Here is a 19927-nt window from a genome sequence, read left to right on the forward strand (position 1 = left end):
AACCCTTCATGGGGTTGGGGGTAGTGATCTAACAGAGCAATAGCATTGACTAGTTGCATTGCTGTGGAGAGCACAGGTCAGTGGGGCGTATTGAGGTGGTCGGCGGGTGTAGCAGCAGGAGGAGGGACCGGGATATAACAGGGCAATAACATTTAATAGTTGCATTGCTGCGGAGAGCACAGGTCAGTGGGGCGTGTTCACATGGTCAAGGGAGGAGGAGAAATAAAGTCAACTCCGAAATTGGGGCTGGGACTTTGAGGAGTGAATGTTGGATATTGTTTTATTTTTTGTTTTGTCGTCACTTGGCTGCTGTACAGGTGACAGGTGCACTACAGGGAGCCTTTATCGCATCATCTCATAGCAACAGCCCAAGCCGCTTAGCAACCGGACACACGGTGCTGGCGGGCATCCAACTTTCGACAGCATCACCCAGCCCGCCCCCGATCACCTTCTTACTTCCTTGTTTCTCATGTTGTTTTGAGTTTTGTTTTATTTTTCTCTCTCCCTTCCTCATTCCCCTCCCCCTTTCTGTATCGGTGAGGGTGTTGTTTAAAAAAAAACAACAAAGTCGTTGGAAGGCAGGAATGGCCGCGGTTCTCGCCGCTTGCCGCCTCCTCGCCGTCGCGCTGCTCTTTGGCTGCCCGGTGTCTTGCGACCACAAGAGAGACTTCCCCGAGTTACCTGCCCACCGAGTCGAGGTCTTCCAGCAGCTGGCGACCCTTAGGGGCGCCTCCCGGTACAAGCGAGAAGCTCCCCGCAGTCGCAGTGCCCAGCAACAGGGAGGGGTGTCCCTCTGTGGCACTGGGACCTCAGACCAGGCCAAGTTAAACAAGAACACCCACAAGGTGAGTGAGTCCTCTTTATTAACTGATGACTTTTCTAGGATTGACTTCCACCCCCCACCCCCACTTCATCTTTCATCGCTTTCAACAAATCTCTGGTCAGGATTTTGATTTTTTTCTTTTTTTTGACAAATGTGGCAAAGTTAAACAAGAACACCCACAAGGTGAGTGAGTCCTCTTTATTAACTGATGACTTTTCTAGGATTGACTTCCACCCCCCATCCCCACATCATCTTTCATCGCTTTCAACAAATCTCTGGTCAGGATTTTGATTTTTTTCTTTTTTTTGACAAATGTGGCAAAGTTAAACAAGAACACCCACAAGGTGAGTGAGTCCTCTTTATTAACTGATGACTTTTCTAGGATTGACTTCCACCCCCCATCCCCACATCAACTTTCATCGCTTTCAACAAATCTTTGGTCAGGGTTTTGATTTTTTTCTTTTTTTTGACAAATGTGGCCAAGTTAAACAAGAACACCCACAAGGTGAGTCCTCCTTTATTAACTGTTGACTTTTCTAGGATTGACTTCCACCCCCACTTCATCTTTCATCGCTTTCAACAAATCTCTGATCAGGTTTTGATTTTTTTTCTTCTTTTTTTTGTTTTTTCTTGACAAATGTGGCCAAGTTAAACAAAAACACCCACAAGGTGAGTCCTGATTATTAACTGAAGACTTTTCTAAGATTAACGTTTCCACACTTCAACTCTTGGCACTTCCAACAAGTCTCTGGCCAGAGTTTTGTTTTTTTTGTTATTGTTTTCTGACAAATGTGGCCACCAAGTAATAACTGTGGGGTCACAAACTAGCCCAAGTTGAACAAAAACACCCACAAGGTGACTTCTGTTTATTAATGGTTCCGCAGAGCACTTTAGCACTGACCTTTCCCGATCATTTTCAACAAATCTCCGGTCAGTGTTTTGATTTTGTTTTAGTTTTAACAAATGTGGCCACCAAGTAATTACTCTGGGGCCACAGACCACAATAAATTAAACAAAAACACCCATAACGTGAGTCCTGTTTATTGTCTGTTCACCAGAAGACGTATTTAGGATTGATTTTTCCCACCTCTTGTCACTCCCAACAAATCACCTGTCAGTGTTTTGATTTTTTTTCAAGTTTTGACAAATGTGGCCATCAATAATTACTCTGGGACCCCTGACCAGGCCAGATTAATAAAAAAAACAGCTAAATGTGTCTTGCTTATTAACCATTCAAAATTAATCAGTAGAAGTATTTTAGGATTGATTTTTTTTTTCCCACCCCTTTTTCCTCCATATGTGGGCCAACTCTCATCACTTTCAAAAATCTCTCCTGTCAGTGTTTTGACAAATGGCCACCGATAATACTTTACACACAAAGTTCATAACTAGAACATGCCGTCCTTACTTGGGGTGGAACACTCTCGGATTTCAAATTTCACTCGCTTTGGAGTGAGTCTTGTTCAATTTTGGCTTGCCAGCACAGCCTGTTGTGTTGCGTCTCAGCTCTAAGTGAAATTGATCACAGTTGTTCTCTAAACAGACATGTGTTGTGTATCAACCTTACGCCTAAATCTCATTCCTAACAGCTACCTTCTACTAGGGCTCAGTCACTGCTAATTTTAGTTTAAAGGAACTTGTGTAATAAACATTGGTGTCCAGCCCACATACAAGTGCTGTGCAGCAGGTAATTGTTAGATGGTGTGGCTCTGAGAATAAAGAGTGAGCTTTTTAAAGTTATTGATAATTGAGGATGACCCTCAGCCACAATACCAGATTATGTGCATGATGAACAAAAAGTTAGATCCTGTAGTTATTAAAATAAGCAGTTATTTGAAATGTTAGATAGCTTTTATTAAGACAACGATATGGAATCAAGGCAGTGTTATGATAAAGATCAGCCATGATTGTCATTGAATTGCGAAACAGGAGATGAATAACCTATTTTGGCTGAACAACTATTTGCTTCTAATGAAGGGAATGTTTTACTCTTTGTAATGCATGTAATTCAGGATACCTTTAATTTACTCTGATCTGTTGGTATTACCATTTAGTACATTGTTTGCTTGAGTTTATTTTTCTAACCCTGATTTGAAGGTGTTTTAAAAAAAATGACAGTACTATGAATACATATTAAATTGAGGTATGTTTGGTAATATTATCCCGATTGTTTTGAACACTAATCTGTGAGAGAGTGCACTGTAATAAGTATGTTGCATAGCATCTTGGTATAAACAGTGTAAAAGTTCTGTATGTTAGAAGCACTTGATAAAATGGTCAGGCTTTTGACTTCATCATTTCTTGTATGTACAAGCAAAATAAGATGTTTAAGTATTCAACGCTGTTAGGAATGGGGAGGGGTGTTCGTTTAGACTGTCAGTTTAATCCTAATGATTGGTGTCTGGTCTATCATGACAATGTTGGTTCAGATTTTAGCTAGAACAGAGTTCTTTTTGCTTGTCAAACAGTTCTGGGAATTACCAACAGGCGATTGGATGATGAAAGACTTTTGAAGGTGGAGGCATCAGGTTTTAAAATTAAATAAGGGTAGGTAAGTTAAAGGCTTAGATTTATATTGTTACTTTCACAATTGAAGCATTCCAAAAAAACACTCAGCATCCAAGTACTATTGAAATCTATTTACTGTTGGACTATAGGAAATGCATCATGAAGCTAACTCATCAGATAATCTAGAATCATAGAATCCGTACAACGTGGAAAGAAGCCATTCAGCTGATTGAGTCTGCATACATTCTCTGAACAGTATCCCAACCAAATCCCAGCCTCTACCTTATACTAGTAACCCCTCTTTTCCCATTGATAATCCAGCTAATCTGCACGTCTTTGGACTGTGGGAGGAAACCAGAGCACCCGGAGGAAACCCAGAAAGACAGGGAGAATGTGTAAACTCCACACAGTCACCCAAGGCTGAAATCAAACCTGGGTTCCTGGCAATGAGGCAACAGAGCTAACCACTGAGTCATTGTACCAGGTTATTACTTCAGTAATGTTTTGAATATTGGCCTGTACAATGAGAAAACTTCCTGCTCTACAAATAGTGTGATGGGACATTTTATATGCACATGGAGTCTCATTTTATGTTCCATCTGAAAGGTTGTGTCTATCTCAGTGTAAAATCACCTTAATGCTGCACTAAACTGTCAGCCTCGATTACGTGCTCAGGTTGATGGCAGCAGACTTACATCTACAACCTTTTGGAGGTGGTAAGATTGTGACCATGATGCCAAGGCAGATAATTTTAGGTTGTTTATAGTGTACATTAAGGTTCTGATTCATGTGTCTGCCCTTCATGAATTTGCTAATCCCCCTATATTTACTTGACTGTGAATCTAATTTTCACTTAGTTATGGTTTAAGAACAGAAAAGTATAAGGAGAAAAAAAACCCCAGTTTCTGGAGTCAAAGTGCAAACTGCACTTGAGGATGAACAGTTTGCTATTTCTGCCATTTGCAAAAGTCAACAATATTGTGACATTTTCTTGCACAGCCTCGCTTGCAAATAATGAGATTCTAGTACACATACTATTGTGTTAGCAAATATATATTGGGCTACATATGAACAAGTTTAAGGACTTTGGGGTATGGCATTTATATTTTGGATATTTTGAATATACTCCTGCAGTATTACATTTCTGCTATAAATTTTCAAGGTTTTAAATATGGGCTGCCAAGCATGTGTGAGACAGCAACAAATCATGAACTCACATTATAAACCAGGAGAGAATGCTACACGTTCCTGACAAGCTCCCATTATATCTTTCTTTGTATCTGTTTACTGTTTGGGGCTTGTAAGCTGTGCTCCCAAACAGCTTCTTGCCTTTTATTATTTTTGAGCCCAATCCAAATAGCTTCCACATCCTGGTTTTCCGAACTTAGATTGTTCACCTCGATTGTGCTAATACCATCAGTAATTCACACAGCCACTCTTCTGCTTTTCCTACCACCTTCTGTCCTTTCTAAATGTCATGTACCAATTAATATTCAAGTTAATAATTACGTCATCATGCAACTTCCTTAACATGTGACTTTTTTTATTGGAAAACTGGTTGATGTAATCATAGACTATTTGGATACAGTTAGCTGTTTATGGTATCTTTTGTGTGTTTAATGACAGCAAGCAATGATTGAAAGACGCTGCACTCAATCATTTGATTTTAACTAAAACTATATTGTAGCATGTAATATTGGATACAATTTCAATCAATGTTATGGTGAATTCTATTTCCCAGTGTAAATGGCTGCAGCATGTAAGAATGGCAAGTCTCCAGAATAAAGATCATAACCCTTTCATATTCAACAATCCTGGAGATATTTCCAGTTACTCTTAAAAAGCCCCTCTGGAACGCAATTAAGAGATTTGGATGCTGTCATGAGTTACAAGCAAGTTTCATCTGATTTTCTGAAGTCAGCTGGAACTCAGATTGTGATGCCTCTTATTAAGACGCATACATATTCAAACCAGCTTATATTTATAACATGCAATTATTTTTATTAAATTTTACAATATTGATATAAAGTATTTATCTATGATTCACCAGTATGGTAAAGCACAGTTTCAGTGCAGCACGATCCATTGAATGATTGCACATTGGTGCTTCTGATGTAGTTCAGGTATCCAAACCAGATTTGTTTACCATCTTGCTCACTTAGACATGATTTTTTTTTTCTTTTTCTTGAAGGGATTACCTCTGCTGGGTGACAGTTTAATTAGCACCAGTTTTCTTAAAGTGTAGTTATTATTTAGAATTACACAGAAAGTTTAGCAGATGATTAATCCATTCGGTCCAACTTGCCTATGCTAGTTTTTATGCTTCAAGTGCCATCTCCCTCTGCTCTTCATCTCAGTCTAGACTTCTATTCTTTTTTAATGTGTTATGCATCTTCTATTAAAGGCATCTATGCTATTCACCTCGAATGTTCCTTGTGATAGTATTCTAACTGCTCTCTGAGTGAGTGGGTTTTTTTAATGAATTTCTTTTGTATCAATTAGTAATTTATCAGATATTGTTGTGTAGTTCTTGTCTGCGTCAGCGACTAGGATAAGGACATCAATGACGCCCAATGCTCTTCATACTTGAAATACACACAAATTCATTTCTGGACATTAATCAGTGGCATGAATGCTGCATGGTTTTTTTTCCCCCAACCAGCCATCCTACCACTGAGATCAATTTGCTCAACATTGATCAAGGATTGAATTAGATTTGCTCCTGGAAGATGAGAGCTTTGGTTTAGTGATGGCATTTTTGCTTCGCATTGACAATGTCTGCATTCAGAGACCTGACCTTTTTTTTAATTAAGATTGACACTTGAGCACAGTATCAAGGGAGCTTTGCACCAAGGTGTTATCTTTTTGAATAAGATGCTAAACAGAGTGTGCATCTGCCCTCTCAGTTGGATGTAAAAGATCCTTTGACCCTACCTGAGGGAGAGCCAGGCATTCTCCCACATGTCCAATTGAATATTTATCCCTCAACCAACACCACCAAAGAAACAGATTATCTGGTCATTTATTTTAGTGCTGTCTATGGAAGCTTGTGTGTTGTGTTTACCATGTTACAACATTGGAAGTGCTTAAGAAATACATACATAGGCTTTGAAATTCTTCAAGGTATGTTCGGCTTGTGATCGATGTATAAATTCAATGATGTGGAGGTGCTGGTTGTGAACATGGGTGGACAAAGTTAAAAATCACACAATACCAAATTATAGTCCAACATGTTTATTTGGAAGTACAAACTTTCAGAGTGCTGCTCCTTCATCAGGTGGCTGTGATTTTTAACTATATAAATTAAAGTAATGATATGATCTTGAAAAGTTTGAATGGGCAAATGGCCTTGTTGCCCACATACACAAATCCTTAAATATGGCAAATTGCTGAAACAGTTAAAAAGTCCCTTGCATTATTTGGATTATAATTAGTGGCATAGGATATGAAAGCAAATAAATTATGCTAGAACTTCATAAATCATTGAGTTTGCCTCTGCTGGAATGTTATTGTCAATTCTAGGTGTTATGTGCCAGGAATAATAGAATGACCTTAGAAAGACTACAGAGGAGGTTTGTCAGAATGTGACTAAATATGAGGATCCTCAGTCCTGAAGAATCAATGGAAAGGTTAAGAATCTTCTTTGCACAAAAAAGGTTAAAGAGTGATTGATAGAATGCATGAGACAGAAAAGAATAAAACGTCATAGTTATAGATCTTTGCAAATAATCCAGAGGCAAGATAAGATTTTATTTTTCTCATGATTTTAGAATCCAGGTGGACCTGAAAAGATATTGGAAGTTCATTCCATAAGTAATTTATATGTAAATTAGGCAAATAGGATGTGGAATGTACTGGATAATGGACAAAAAGCAAGATAGTAGGATTATTTGACTGCTCTTGCTGCAATTGCATGAAAATGGACCATCAGTATTGTACTTCTATACTTTTAAACCGAGGATCTTCATGGACTAAAAGTTGTTTTAAGAAGGACAAATAATGACCTCCAAACAGCTGTTGTGATCATCTGATCAGGCTGAGTGAAATCCATCAGTAAATAAAGATCAGCAGTCAGACTTGCATCTCCTTGTTGATTCGCATCTTTTCTGGAAGTCCCATTTTGTTTTTCCAATCTGAATACTGTATGGTTATCTTTTCATCTCAATGAATAGACTCAGGAATTTGCAGATAGTACTCACTTGGGGTGTGTGGGTATGTGTGTGTGGGTGTGTGTGTAGAGACACACATTTCTATTTTTTTTGGAAGGATAGTCAATATTAATATTCTCCTTCCTTTTACTTAAGGAAACTTTAGGAAAGCCTCCCTTCATTCTTTGTCTAGTTAGGTCTTTTTAAAAATTGAAATGTGAAACTTATCTGTTTAAAAAGGGAAATAAAAATATTTGTTGCAAATAATGTTAAAAAGAGAGGAGCTGATCACCCTCCTTACCTGATTATAACATCTTTAAGAGTCCGCACATATACACTTCTGCACTGTAACCTGTATGAGTCACATATGAAACAGATGGAGGTGATGTAGCTTTAAGTCTATGATGGCTCCCTGCAGATCAATATGCTCAGTCCTATTTCTCTGCTCTATACCCGTAGCCTTGCAACTTTATTTTCTTCAATTACCCATCCAATTTCCTGTTTGAATTTTATTATTTCTGCTGAGATAAAGCTTAATGGACAGTTAGTCCAGGTCATTGTATCCAACTGAATAAAACATGCTATTTCTTGGCATTCCCCTTGCACTTTTGGTCGAATGTAAAATTTCTGCCCTAGTCTTTGTGCTTCAGTTTACGAGAAAAGTTTTTTCTGTCTACCTTGTTAAAACCTGTCCAAATTCTATGCCTCTATCCCTTCAATTTGCTTTTCTCCAGGAGAACAAAGCTAAGTTCTCCAATGCAACATTTTAGCTAAAATCCTCCACTCCTGAGGAATTTCCTCCAAGCTTGACATTCTCTCAAGGTCTGTCACATCTTTCCTGAAACATGATAGCAAAAATAGAAGCAATATTCTAGTTGAAACCTAACCAGATGTTTTACAAAGGTTTGACGTAACTTCCTTGTTTTTGTACTCAATGCCTCATTTATGAAACCTAAGATTTGCAACTTTGCAACCCACTTTCTCAATGTCTCCTGCCAAGTTCAAAGATCAAAGCAAATGCAGCCCCTGGTGTTTGCATACTCCCCAGAACTCTTTTGACAACATGCATTACCTTACAAATTCAAACTTTTTTAAAATCAGCTACTTGCAGGAGAAACTGAGCCAAGAATAGGGTGGAAAAGGTTTCACCTGTTATTTTATTGCTATTCTACAACCTTTGTGAAAAATAGATGATTTTACTAAAAATAATACTCTGCTATGGAACAATTTAGATTACCCTTTGCATGCGTGCATAACATGAAAACAGGTCCCTTCATGTTTGTTATATGGACGCCAAAATGGTCTGTGACAACTCCGTTATACTTGTTGAACAGGTGACATTTTTGTCTGAAATATGGTTGAAAGCTCTTTGTAATGTTAAACTCTTTCACCAGGAAGAATGCTAAGGTACAGGATTACCTATTATAATTATAGAGTACAGGCCACATTACAAAGACATCCTCAACATTTCAACCAAAGATAACTGACAGCTCCAACGCCCAAGTACAGATATGTTGTTCTCTAATTACAGCACTGCCTACTTCACCCATACCCCCCCCTTCAAAATTAGCATGTTTGTAATAGTGGAGCCAGTTCTGATGCAGTTGGTATGGGGGTAGTCAATGTGGTACTGAGTCCTTTTAAGACTGACTGTTGCAGATAAGGGTGATTTCCCCAGTCTATGCTCACTCATCTGACTTGGTGACAACAAGAACAAAGACTTCTATTTATATGCTGCCTTTTACATACCAGTAGTAAAGCATCCTGAGGAGCATGATTTAACTAATTTTGGTACCAAGCCATGTAAAACATTTGGGTAGATAGCCAAAAGCTTGATCAAGGGCAAGGTAGTGAGGCAGAGAAGTTTAATAAGGATATTCCAGACTTAGCTGAAAATGTGTTGCTAGTTAAAGCACAGCAGGTCAGGCAGCATCCAAGGAACAGGAAATTCGACGTTTCGGGCCAGAGCCCGAAACGTCGAATTTCCTGTTCCTTGGATGCTGCCTGACCTGCTGTGCTTTAACCAGCAACACATTTTCAGCTCTGATCTCCAGCATCTGCAGACCTCACTTTTTATTCCAGACTTAGCACCTAGGTAGCTGAAGGAAAGGTTGGCGAAGGTGCAGGATGAATAGGCCAGAATTAGAAGAATGGAGAGATCTTCAATACGGGCGAGACAATGGAGATAAACCTGAAGTGTTGTCCGACTGGGGGCCAACATCAGTGAGTTCATGGAGATTGGTGAATAGGATTTTCTGAGAGTTAGGAGATGGCCAACAACATTTTGGATGACATCAAGTACATGAGGGTGGAAGATGGGAGGTTGATCAGAAGATGACAATAAACAGACCTAGAGGAAACTAACAAAGGCATTACGAGGGTTTCAGCAACAGTTGGGGATTGTACAGTCAGCATCTGGTGGTGCTGAGCTAAGCATTCACCGTGGAGGCTTGTGTATCAAGAATGGTTGAGGAAGTAGTGGGTGCTAGCCACATGTAGAGCTATAACGTAGTAAAGTTGGGATGTCATGTTGTGGCTATGCTAAGGCCGCTTTTGGAATATTGCATACAATTCTGATCAAGCTTTTATAGGAAGGCTATTGTTAAACATGAGAGGGTGCAGAAAGGATGTACAAGGATGTTGTTGGGGTTAGAGGGTTTGAGATAGAGTGAGACGATGAATAGGCTGGGGCTTTTTTTTCCCTGGAGTGTCAGAGGCTGAGGGCTGACCTTAGAGGTTTGTCAAATCATGTCATGCATGGACAGGATAAATAACCATGGTCTTTTTTTTCCCTAGGGTGGAGAAGTCCAAAGTTAGAGGGAAAAGGTTTAAAGTGAGAGGGGAAAGATTTAAAATGGACATGTGAGATACTTTTTCATGCAGAGAGTGGTGCTTGTATTGAATGAGCTGCCAGAGGAAGTGGTGGAGGTTGGTACAATTACAACATTTTAAAAAGCATCTGGATGGGTATATAAATAGGAAGGGTTTAGAGGGATATGGAGCAAATGCTGACAAGTGGGATGAGGTCAAATTGGGATATTTGATTGGCATGGATGAGTTGGACCAAAGGATCTGTTTCTGTGCTGAATGACTCTATAAAGTGCCTTTAAGAGAGGAGAAAATAATAAATTTGATTTTAAAAAAAGCTTTATGTGCAAGATCTGGAGCCAATTGTCCATAGCCTAACTTCTGTCAGTATATCCAAGACAGGAAAAATGAAACTTAATTAAAATTAAATAACTTGACTGTTGTATAAAATAAATGGAGAATTTTAGGCTTTAGAAATTTTAAAAATAAATAAGCAGTCAAGTCTGTTGTGTGTTATGAACAGTATGTCAGTCCAACTTTAGCAGGTATGATCATTAGTGTAGCATATGAACTGACTGTATAAAGATTTCCAACTCCATTTTGCCTTGAAGCATGACATTCTATTGAAAGCATGTTCCTCTTAGACTCATACTAACCCAGACATACTGTGCCAGAGGAGTGTAATGTTTATAATACTTAGTTGTAAAAAATGCTGCTGAATTCTTCAATATCATTGTACCTGTGGACAGTTTATACGTTACAGAAGATACCATAAGCATTGCCACATTAGTATAAATATTCTGCTGAAGGAAAAATCACACCAAAGTACAGGCTGAACCTACATATTGTAGGTTAGAGGAACTCTTTGCCTATGGTTCAATCAACCTAGTTCAGCCCTGGTCTGCGCAATCCCTTCAGTCCTTCAACTTTAGGCATATATTTTTAAGCCTACTTTATTCATTGCTACGATAAATGTTGGCCGCATTTAGTGGACTAACACTATATACATAAGGGCATAGCAGAAATATTGTCCCAAAAAAATCTGTTGCATTTCTGTATAATGATGTCATCCATTCTATTTAGTAACTATATTGATGTGTTGAAGATTAAATCTTTATTCTCATGGTATTTGCATCAAGACACAAATTTGAATGGAATGCTTTTGTTTATAAACCATCTCTATTGCCTTTCAGTTCTGTCTCCTTGTAGAGAAAATGGCTACCATACATCAATGCATAGGGTTCATTCTTGTGGTCAGGATCTCTGGTCATCCTCCTAGTACCATGCTGTAGTATGACCCAAACTCTCCGTTCTCTTTGCTGCGGTTTGGATATAGCATCGCAGCAAGTTGCTGAAAATGAGTTTTGACCTTTTATTTGGCCCAGTGCCCAGTCACTTTTGCTTCAAGCTTAATTTGCAAATCAATAAGTAAAGTGATCAAATACAGCTTTTTGCTCACCGGTGTAAGGCAGCATAGCAAAAGAGTGTCAACTGATTATTGCTTGTGAATGCAATATAATACATACTGAATAGTCTAATTGAATATCAAGAAGCAACACGTGTTTTATACATTCTGATAATAAAAGAAAATTTTAATCTCGTAATTAAAATTTAGTTTAAGCTATGGCAAGCTAACAAAGCCTTTCATACGTTTCTATAATAACACCCTTAAGCTTCTCAACGTTAGATTTTATCCGTTGGAAATTTCAACAGCAAGAATCAAAATCACAAATGACTAAATTATTTTATTTTGAAGTGAAACGAGCTTGAGTGTCTGTATTTTTAGGTGTGGTTTCTGGTGAGTCATTGTACAGATAATCCTATTCCTTCCTTTCCATGTCTCCAGAATGCCCTGTTCTTTAGTATTTTATCAGTGGCTTCTGGGGCCATTCAGTGTCCTTTTCTTTCCTTGATTTGTTTTATTTATTTGTACAACGTGGCTTCAAAGACACTTGCTTATACTTTATTCATATAATCCACATGTTTTTGATGCTTTTACCTTTTACACAGTCATTAACTCTTAGAAATTGAAATGTAGGTTGATCTGTGGCACATAAAAAAATTACTTTTGACTCAAATCAACATGCCTCTAGACATTGGTGGAGTTGAATCTGCTTGTAGACTAATTACAATGAGATTAGTGTTAAGAACGTATTTGATTTATTATTTTCATTGCTTTAGATGTTTGAGATGATCCTAAGATCCCATTAAGAGTTAAAACTATAGAGAACCCTCAACTAATATCAGTAGATTTTAACATAATGGGCAATTGAACCAGTGTTTGGAATGATACTTGTATTATAATGTGGAGAAGTCAAGGGCTAAACATATGTGCCTCCTACAAAGGAAGGAAGGAAATCTAGTGTCATTTTTTAAAAAAAAACAAGATGTGGATATTTTAGAGCATGAGCCTTTGAAGGTCTATAACCACTATTGTTAAATTATATCTGAAGGGAACAAGCATCTTAAAATCTATGCAAAAGTCAATTCACTAGCAATTAAATAGTATGTTCCCATTGTGAACTTTTATTATATACGGAATACTATGCCCAGTCTTGATAACCAATAGTGGAGTTCAATGCACTTTGAAAAAGGAGCAACCAAGAGCCACAAGATCAATTCCTTGTTTGAAAACACCTTAATTACACACGTTGGCTAACTAGTTCCAAAGATGTTATCTGTAAAATTTAGGAAAGATTTCATCACGTTTCATAAAGTAATGAAGGGTTAGGTTATGTATCTTTGTAGATTAATTATTGGCTAGGGAGGACCAGGGTGGTGTTTTTTCTTTAAGGGCAGAAATTAGGTTAAATGTTGGGTGGTTTCTAGTTCAGTTAACTGGTGGAACAGGTTGCTGTTTCACTGTGGTGACTGACTCATCACATTCCTTCAAATAAGAATTGGACCTAATTTCAGGGGACCTTGTGTGAGCTCTTCTGAAACTTTTAGTATAATTGCATAAAGGGGTCAGAAGAGAACTTTTCATTTTGTTTTTCCCAAATTGACATTTTTATATTAAAACAAAAGTTACCTCCTTTCCTCTCCTTGGAGATTCCATGGCTCCTGCATTAGGACTGTATTTCTTGTGATGCATAAGGTGCCACAACTGTGAGGGGCTGTGTTGAATATATACGAACGTTGTTTCACTGCTTGAATTTTCATGTAACATTAAAGTTGTTATCAACAAGGATTTTAAAGGTATTTAAAATTTTGATAGAGTAGAAAGAATGTTTTTGAATGGCAGGAGGATAGATAACCCGAGGACTCAGATTTAAGATTTACCAATGAACCAGTGAGGAAATTAGAGAATATTTTAATGTAGTAGCTTGTTGTGATCTGAAAGATTGTCAAAGAGATTAAATTATATCTTTCAAAGGAGAAATGGTTAAATGCAAAAGGAAGAAAAAAAATTGAAGCTGCATGGAGAAGAGCAGGGCGTTGGATCTATTCAGCTGGCACTTTCAAATAGCTGCCATAAAGAAAAGTGACAAAATGGCCTCCTTTAGGAATTAAGATTCTTTGAAAATATGGTGAATATGTGACAAGAAAGGAGAAATTAAGTTTGACACTTTCATTGTTTGCATTGTATACAAAACTTGAAAAATATTCCTAGCCAAGGTTGAAGAGCACATGTGCTTTTATGGTGACGTAAGATTATTGAGCTGGGAAAAACAATTGGAATAAGCGTATAGAGGTAATTTGGTTTCCACTTTTGAATTCTGTACTCTTCTTGCCTTATTTTAAACACCGTCCCTACACACTTGAACTGATGTTTTAATCATTAAATTGTCAGGCAATCATTTAAATTGGGTAACTGGTACTAACCATTTCCCAATTATTATCAATTACAAAAATTGTACATGCACAACAATTTAACATGTTGTTTACAGCATGTTGAATGTCCTGATGCTTCTGGGCAGAAGCAGGTGTTTAATTAGCAGTTTGCATCTCCAATAACATTGCAATTATCTTGTAGATACTTAATTCTATTGAAATGGTGTTGTTTTCGACCTTGTGAACCATTATAATCACAAATCTTGCAGGTCACATTTTGCGTTCATTTTTTATCAAAAACATGCAAGGCAGACATTAGAACAACCATCATTTCACAAGTCAAGAGTTTGGTACTGGAAAAGCACAGCAGGTCAGGCAGCATCCAATGAGCAGGAATGTTTTGGGCATAAACCCATCATCAGACAACAGTGTCCAAAACGTTGACTCTCCTGCTCCTCGGCTGCTGCCTAACCTGCTGTTCTTTTCCAGCGCCACACTCTCAACTCTGATCTTCAGCATCTGCAGTCCTCACTTTCTCCAATCATTTTACAAGGCCTCATTTCACAACCTCAAGACATTCCAAAGTGCTTTACTTTTCAAATTGTTGTCATTTTCAGTAAATGAATTGCAAGCATGGCCACAAGATGTAATGTGACAGTGGCGTTGATTGTGGGATAAATGTTGGACAGGATATCGGGGAAAATTCACTGTTCTTTGTAACATTAGCACTGAATCCTTCACATCTACCTGAGAGGTTGTGATGAGGCTGCTGTTTAACATCTCCCTCTCACTTTGGAGAGTGCACAATTCTCTCAGTACTATACTGGAGTCTCAGCCTGGAGTTTGTGCTTAGGTTTCTGAAAGGAATCTTGTCCCTGCAACATTTCAACACTGATGTAAGAAAGTTACCACAGCTGGCAAAACTGTATGATGAAGAAAGAATTGGACTTTTATTTGGCTGAGATCAAAGTCACATGGTTAGTCCAAAAAAAGCAGGAGGAGTGGCAATTAAATATTTCCCACATTCTTATTTGAGGAAGCTGCAGTTTTCAATGCACAGAGAACAGAGATAGCTACACGTTTCAAAATCTATCTGTGTGCAAAGCTTCTGAAAATATGAGCAAGACTGATTGGACCCAAATATTTTGGTTTTTGAAACTGTGTCCTCTAATGAAAAATTAATAAAACCGAACACACAGAGAAACCATTCTTTGAAGTCAACTTGTTGTGATATTTCAACAACATCAAACACGAACTCTTAAAATTCTGGGAACAAGCATTTGTATATGTATGTTAACTGGCACCTCACATTTGCATTGATATACTGCAAATAAAGTAAAAATGGATCAGTTGAAGAAAGGTTAAGCGAAATCAGACTTTTATTTCAATGCACTCTAATCCCTTTTTTGATATGAACAATGGTTGTTTGCATTCTTAATGTTAATGGTAACACTTTCTGGAAGGATTGTGTCATCCAAGTTTGAAAAGAGGTTCTAAATAACATTTTTTGATTTAAAAACCGTATCATAAACTTGTGCCTAAATTGGCAAACAAATATTGCAGATATATCTGAGAAAAGAGGAAATATGTAAATAAAAAATAAACTAAACCTCTGTTGTAAAAAAGACAAACTGAAAGTCCTTGTCAGTCACAGTTCTGGGTCCTACTTTCCTGTAAAACATGCAGTCATTTGATTTAATTTCATTCATTTGTGAGTCATAGAGTCAAAAAGCATGGGAACAAACCCTTCGGTGCAACAAGTCCATGCTGAAAATTAACCCAAACTAAACTAGTCCCACCTGCCTGCTCCTGGCCCATATCCCTGCACACCTTTCCTCTTCATGTACTTATCCAAATGTCTTTTAAATGTTGTACTGGTGCCCACATCCACCACTTCCTCAGGAATTTCATTCCACGTGCGAATCACTGTGTATAAAAAAAAATTGCCCCTTGTCTTTTTCAAATCTCACTCCTCTCACCTTTAAAAGGATGTGGGCATTGTTGGTAAAACCAGAATTTATTGACCTTAAACTGATTGATTGATTGATTGATTGATTGTTTTACTCGCTTATTTCAGAAGGAGGTTAAGAGTCAACCACATTATGTGACTCCAGTTCTGTAGCATAGCCAGACCAGTAAGAAAGGCAAATTTCCTTCCCTTAACTGGATTTTACAACACCAATGGTGGTCCCTTGAGCACAATTACTCAGGCTAACTCTCAATTTCAGACTTTAATTTTTGAATTTAAATTCCACCAACTGCTGTGGTGTGATTTGCACTCTGAATCCAGTGCATTACCGCTCTGGGAATGCTGTTTGTCTCCTTCTGAATTACTAATCCAGTGACATCACCGCTACTATTTACCTCAGCTGTCTAGTTATGGTTTTTATCAAATTAGAGTAGGTGAAACTGCAATTTATTTTAGTTTGAGCTTGAAGCAAACATGAACCACTGGTTGTATCATTCTGTCACAGAACCTTCTTTTCAAAATTATTTCAATTGAAATGTGTATGCTTTATAACCTCTTACCTTGAGCACATGTCCCTAACACACCCTACAACTTTGTAACCTTGACTCAGTTTGAGCAACTCCATGAGATCTGTTGGTGTATGTCAATAGAGATTATTTACATGTTGCTCATGATTTACCTTCTTGTGTCTTAATGTTTTGGAAATCAGCTTTTTACGCACATTCACATTTTAATTTAAATTCTACCCTGACATTCTGACTAATGAACAATAGTTGTGCCTTTATTTGTTTTGATGAAGTCTCTTGTAATTTTTAGACATCCTTTAATTTATTTGATTAAAATGAGAAAATCTCTCTGATTCTTTGATCTCATAACTAAAGTCTATTATTCCTGATGTCATAATAATTTTCTTTTATACTGTCTTCATTGCCTTAATCCTTCTCCAAGATTGAGACAAAAAAATCTGGAAATCTACTATATTTTCCACCTTATTTTATATACTGCTTCTTGTATCATTTCAATATTTTCCTTAATTCTTTTCATTGGGATGTAGGTGATTATTGCCCATCTTCTCATTGTCCTTGAACTGAAATGCCTTTTGAAATGGTCTCACAAGCCATTTAAGAGTCAATTGTGTTGCTGTGGAACTGGAGTCAAACATAGGGCAGACGCAGTAGGAAGGGGAGATTTCCTTCTAAAAAGGACAATAGTGAAACAGGTTTTTACAAAAATGACCATTTAAAGTTCATCATTACCTCCACAAACAGGATGGTCTTCACTTGAACCAGAGAGGTACTAATATCCTGGGTGGGAAATTTCCTAGTGCTATTCGGGTGGGTTTAAACTAGCTCAGCTAGGAGATGGAACCTATGGTGTCGTTCCAGTGCACAGGAGGATGTGAGTAGGGAGGACATGGAGAGGATTTCATGATCACAGGAGTGTGCTGACAGACAGCAAGCTGGTTTGAAATGTGTCTGCTTCAATGCCAGGAGTATCTGGAATATGGTAGGTGAGCTTGCAGCATGGATAAGTACCTGGGATTTTGATGTTGTGGCCTTTTCGGAGACATGGATAGAGCAGGGTCAGGAATGGATGTTGCATGTTCCAGGGTTTATATCTTTCATTAAGATCAGGAAAGATGGTAAAAGATGGGGAGGTGTGGCCTTGTTAGTCAAGGATGGTGGCTGAAAGAACTTTTGATGAGTACTTGTCTACTGAGGTCGTATGTGCTAAGGTTAGAAATAGGAGAAGAGAGGTCACACTGTTGGGAGTTTTTTAATAGGCCTCTGCAAAGTTCCAGGGATGTGGAGGAGAGATTTGGCAAAGCGATTCTGGGTATGACGGAAAGGAACAGGGCGGTCATTATGGGGGTCTTTAACTTCCCCAACATTGACTGGAAATGCTATAACTCTAGTATGTCAGATGGATCAGTTTTTGTCCAATATGTGCAGAAGGGTTTCCTGACACAGTATGTTGAAGGGCTGACAAGAGGGGAGGCCACACTGGATCTGGTACTTGGTAATGAACCAAGCCAAGTGTTTGATTTAGTGGGAGGAGAGCACTTTGGAGAGAGTGACCATAATTCAGTTACATTTAGTTTAGCGATGGAAAGGGATAAGTACATACCACAGGGCAAGAGGTATATATGGGGGAAGGGCAATTATAATGCAATTAGGCAAGACGTAGAAGACATAGAATGGCATGGCAAAATAAAGGGGATGGGGACAGTCGAAATGTGGAGCTGGTTTAAGGAACAGATATTGTGTGTCCTTGATAGGTATGTTCCTGTTAGGCAGGGAGGAAGTGATAAGGTACGGGAACCATGGTTTACTACAGAAATTGTATCTCTTGTTAGGTGGAAGAGGGAGGCCTGTGTGATGTTGAGATGAAATGGTTCAGATGAGGTGATGGAGAGTTATAGATCAGTTAGGAAGGATTTAAAGAGAGAGGTCAGAAGAGCAAGGAGGGAACATGAGGAGTCTTTAGTAGGTAGAATAAAGGAGAACCCTAATACTTTCTATAGGTATGTGAGGAATAAAAGAATGATTAGGGTAGGAATAAGGCCAGTCAAAGACAGAAGTGAGAAGTTGTGTTTGGACTCTGTGGAGATCAAAGAGGTGCTAAACGAATATTTTTCATCTGTTTTCCCTCAGGAAAAGGAGAATATTGTAGAGGAGAAGACTGTGATAAGGGCTTCAGACTAGAAAAGATTGAGGTTAGTAAAGAGGAGGTGTTATCAATGCTAAAGATGTGAAAGTAGATAAGGCTCCTGGGACGGATGAGATTTATCCAAGGATTCTCTGGAAAGCCACGTAGGAGATGGCGGAGACTTTGGCCTTGATCTTTGAGTCTCATTGTCTTGTTTAGTACCAGAGGACTGGAGGAGTGCAACTTTATGTCCTTGTTCAAGAAGGGCAGTAGAGATGACCCGGTAACTATAGTCCAGTGAGCCGTACGTCTGTTGTAGGAAAATTTTTGGAAAGGTTTATAAGAGAGAGGATTTATAATCATCTAACAAGCAAACAGATAGTCAACATGGTTTTGTCAAGGGCAGGTCATGTCTCATCTACCTCAGTTTTTTGAGAAGGTGACCAAGCATGTGGATGAGGGTTGGGCAGTTGATGTGTTGTGCCTGGACTTCAGTAAATCCTTTGATAAGGTTCCACATGGTAGGTTTTTGGAATAAATGCGAAGGCATGGGATTGAGTGTGATTTAGCAGTTTAGATTAGAAACTGGCTTTCTGTAAGAAGGCGGCGAGTGGTGGCTGAGGGAAAATATTCAGTCTGGAGTCCAGTTACTAGTGGTGTGCCACAAGGATCTGCTTTGAGACCACTGCTGTTTGTCATTTTTATAAATGACTTGGAAGCAGGCAAAGGTGGATGGGTTAGTAAGTTTTCAGATGACACGACAGTTGGTGGAGTGGTGGACAGTTTGGAAGAATGTTGCAGGTTGCAGGGGGACTTGGATAAACTGCAGAATTGGGCTGAGAGGTGGCAAATGGTGTTCAATGCAGATAAATGGTGAGGTGATTCACTTTGGGAAGAATAACAGGAAGGCAGAATACTGGGTCAATGGAAAGATTCTTGGTAGTGTGGATGTGCAGAGGGATCTTGGTGTCCATAGACACAGATCCCTGAAAATTGCCACCCAGGTTGATACTGCTATTAAGAGGGCATACGGTGTCTTAAGTTTTATTGATAGAGGGATTGAGTTCTGGAGCCGTGATGTAATACTACAACTGTACAAAATGCTACTGCGGCTTCACTTGGAGTATTGTGTACAGTTCTAGTCGCCCCATTACAAAAAGGATGTGGAAGCATTGGAAAAGGTGCAGAGGAGATTTACCAGGATGTTGCCTGGTCTGGAGGGAAGGACTTATGAGGAAAGGCTGAGAG

The 19927-nt window shown here is 38.5% G+C and overlaps 1 protein-coding gene across 2 annotated transcripts in view; it reads left to right on the forward strand.

Moving 5' to 3' along the window:
- Nucleotides 1–449: 449 nt before the first annotated feature.
- The window catches only part of LOC132824991 (sortilin-like), a 116307-nt gene continuing 96829 nt past the window's right edge, over nucleotides 450–19927 (forward strand). The window contains exon 1 of one of the 2 annotated variants that reach the window (XM_060839945.1): nucleotides 450–845. In XM_060839945.1, the coding sequence (XP_060695928.1) occupies nucleotides 585–845 (261 nt within the window). In that variant the 5' untranslated portion in view covers nucleotides 450–584. The remainder of the gene's footprint in view (nucleotides 846–19927) is intronic. The other variant, XM_060839944.1, reaches the window with a different exon arrangement.

The sequence above is a fragment of the Hemiscyllium ocellatum genome, chromosome 19 (assembly GCF_020745735.1).
Source record: "Hemiscyllium ocellatum isolate sHemOce1 chromosome 19, sHemOce1.pat.X.cur, whole genome shotgun sequence".
Taxonomy (NCBI): Eukaryota; Metazoa; Chordata; class Chondrichthyes; order Orectolobiformes; family Hemiscylliidae; genus Hemiscyllium; species Hemiscyllium ocellatum.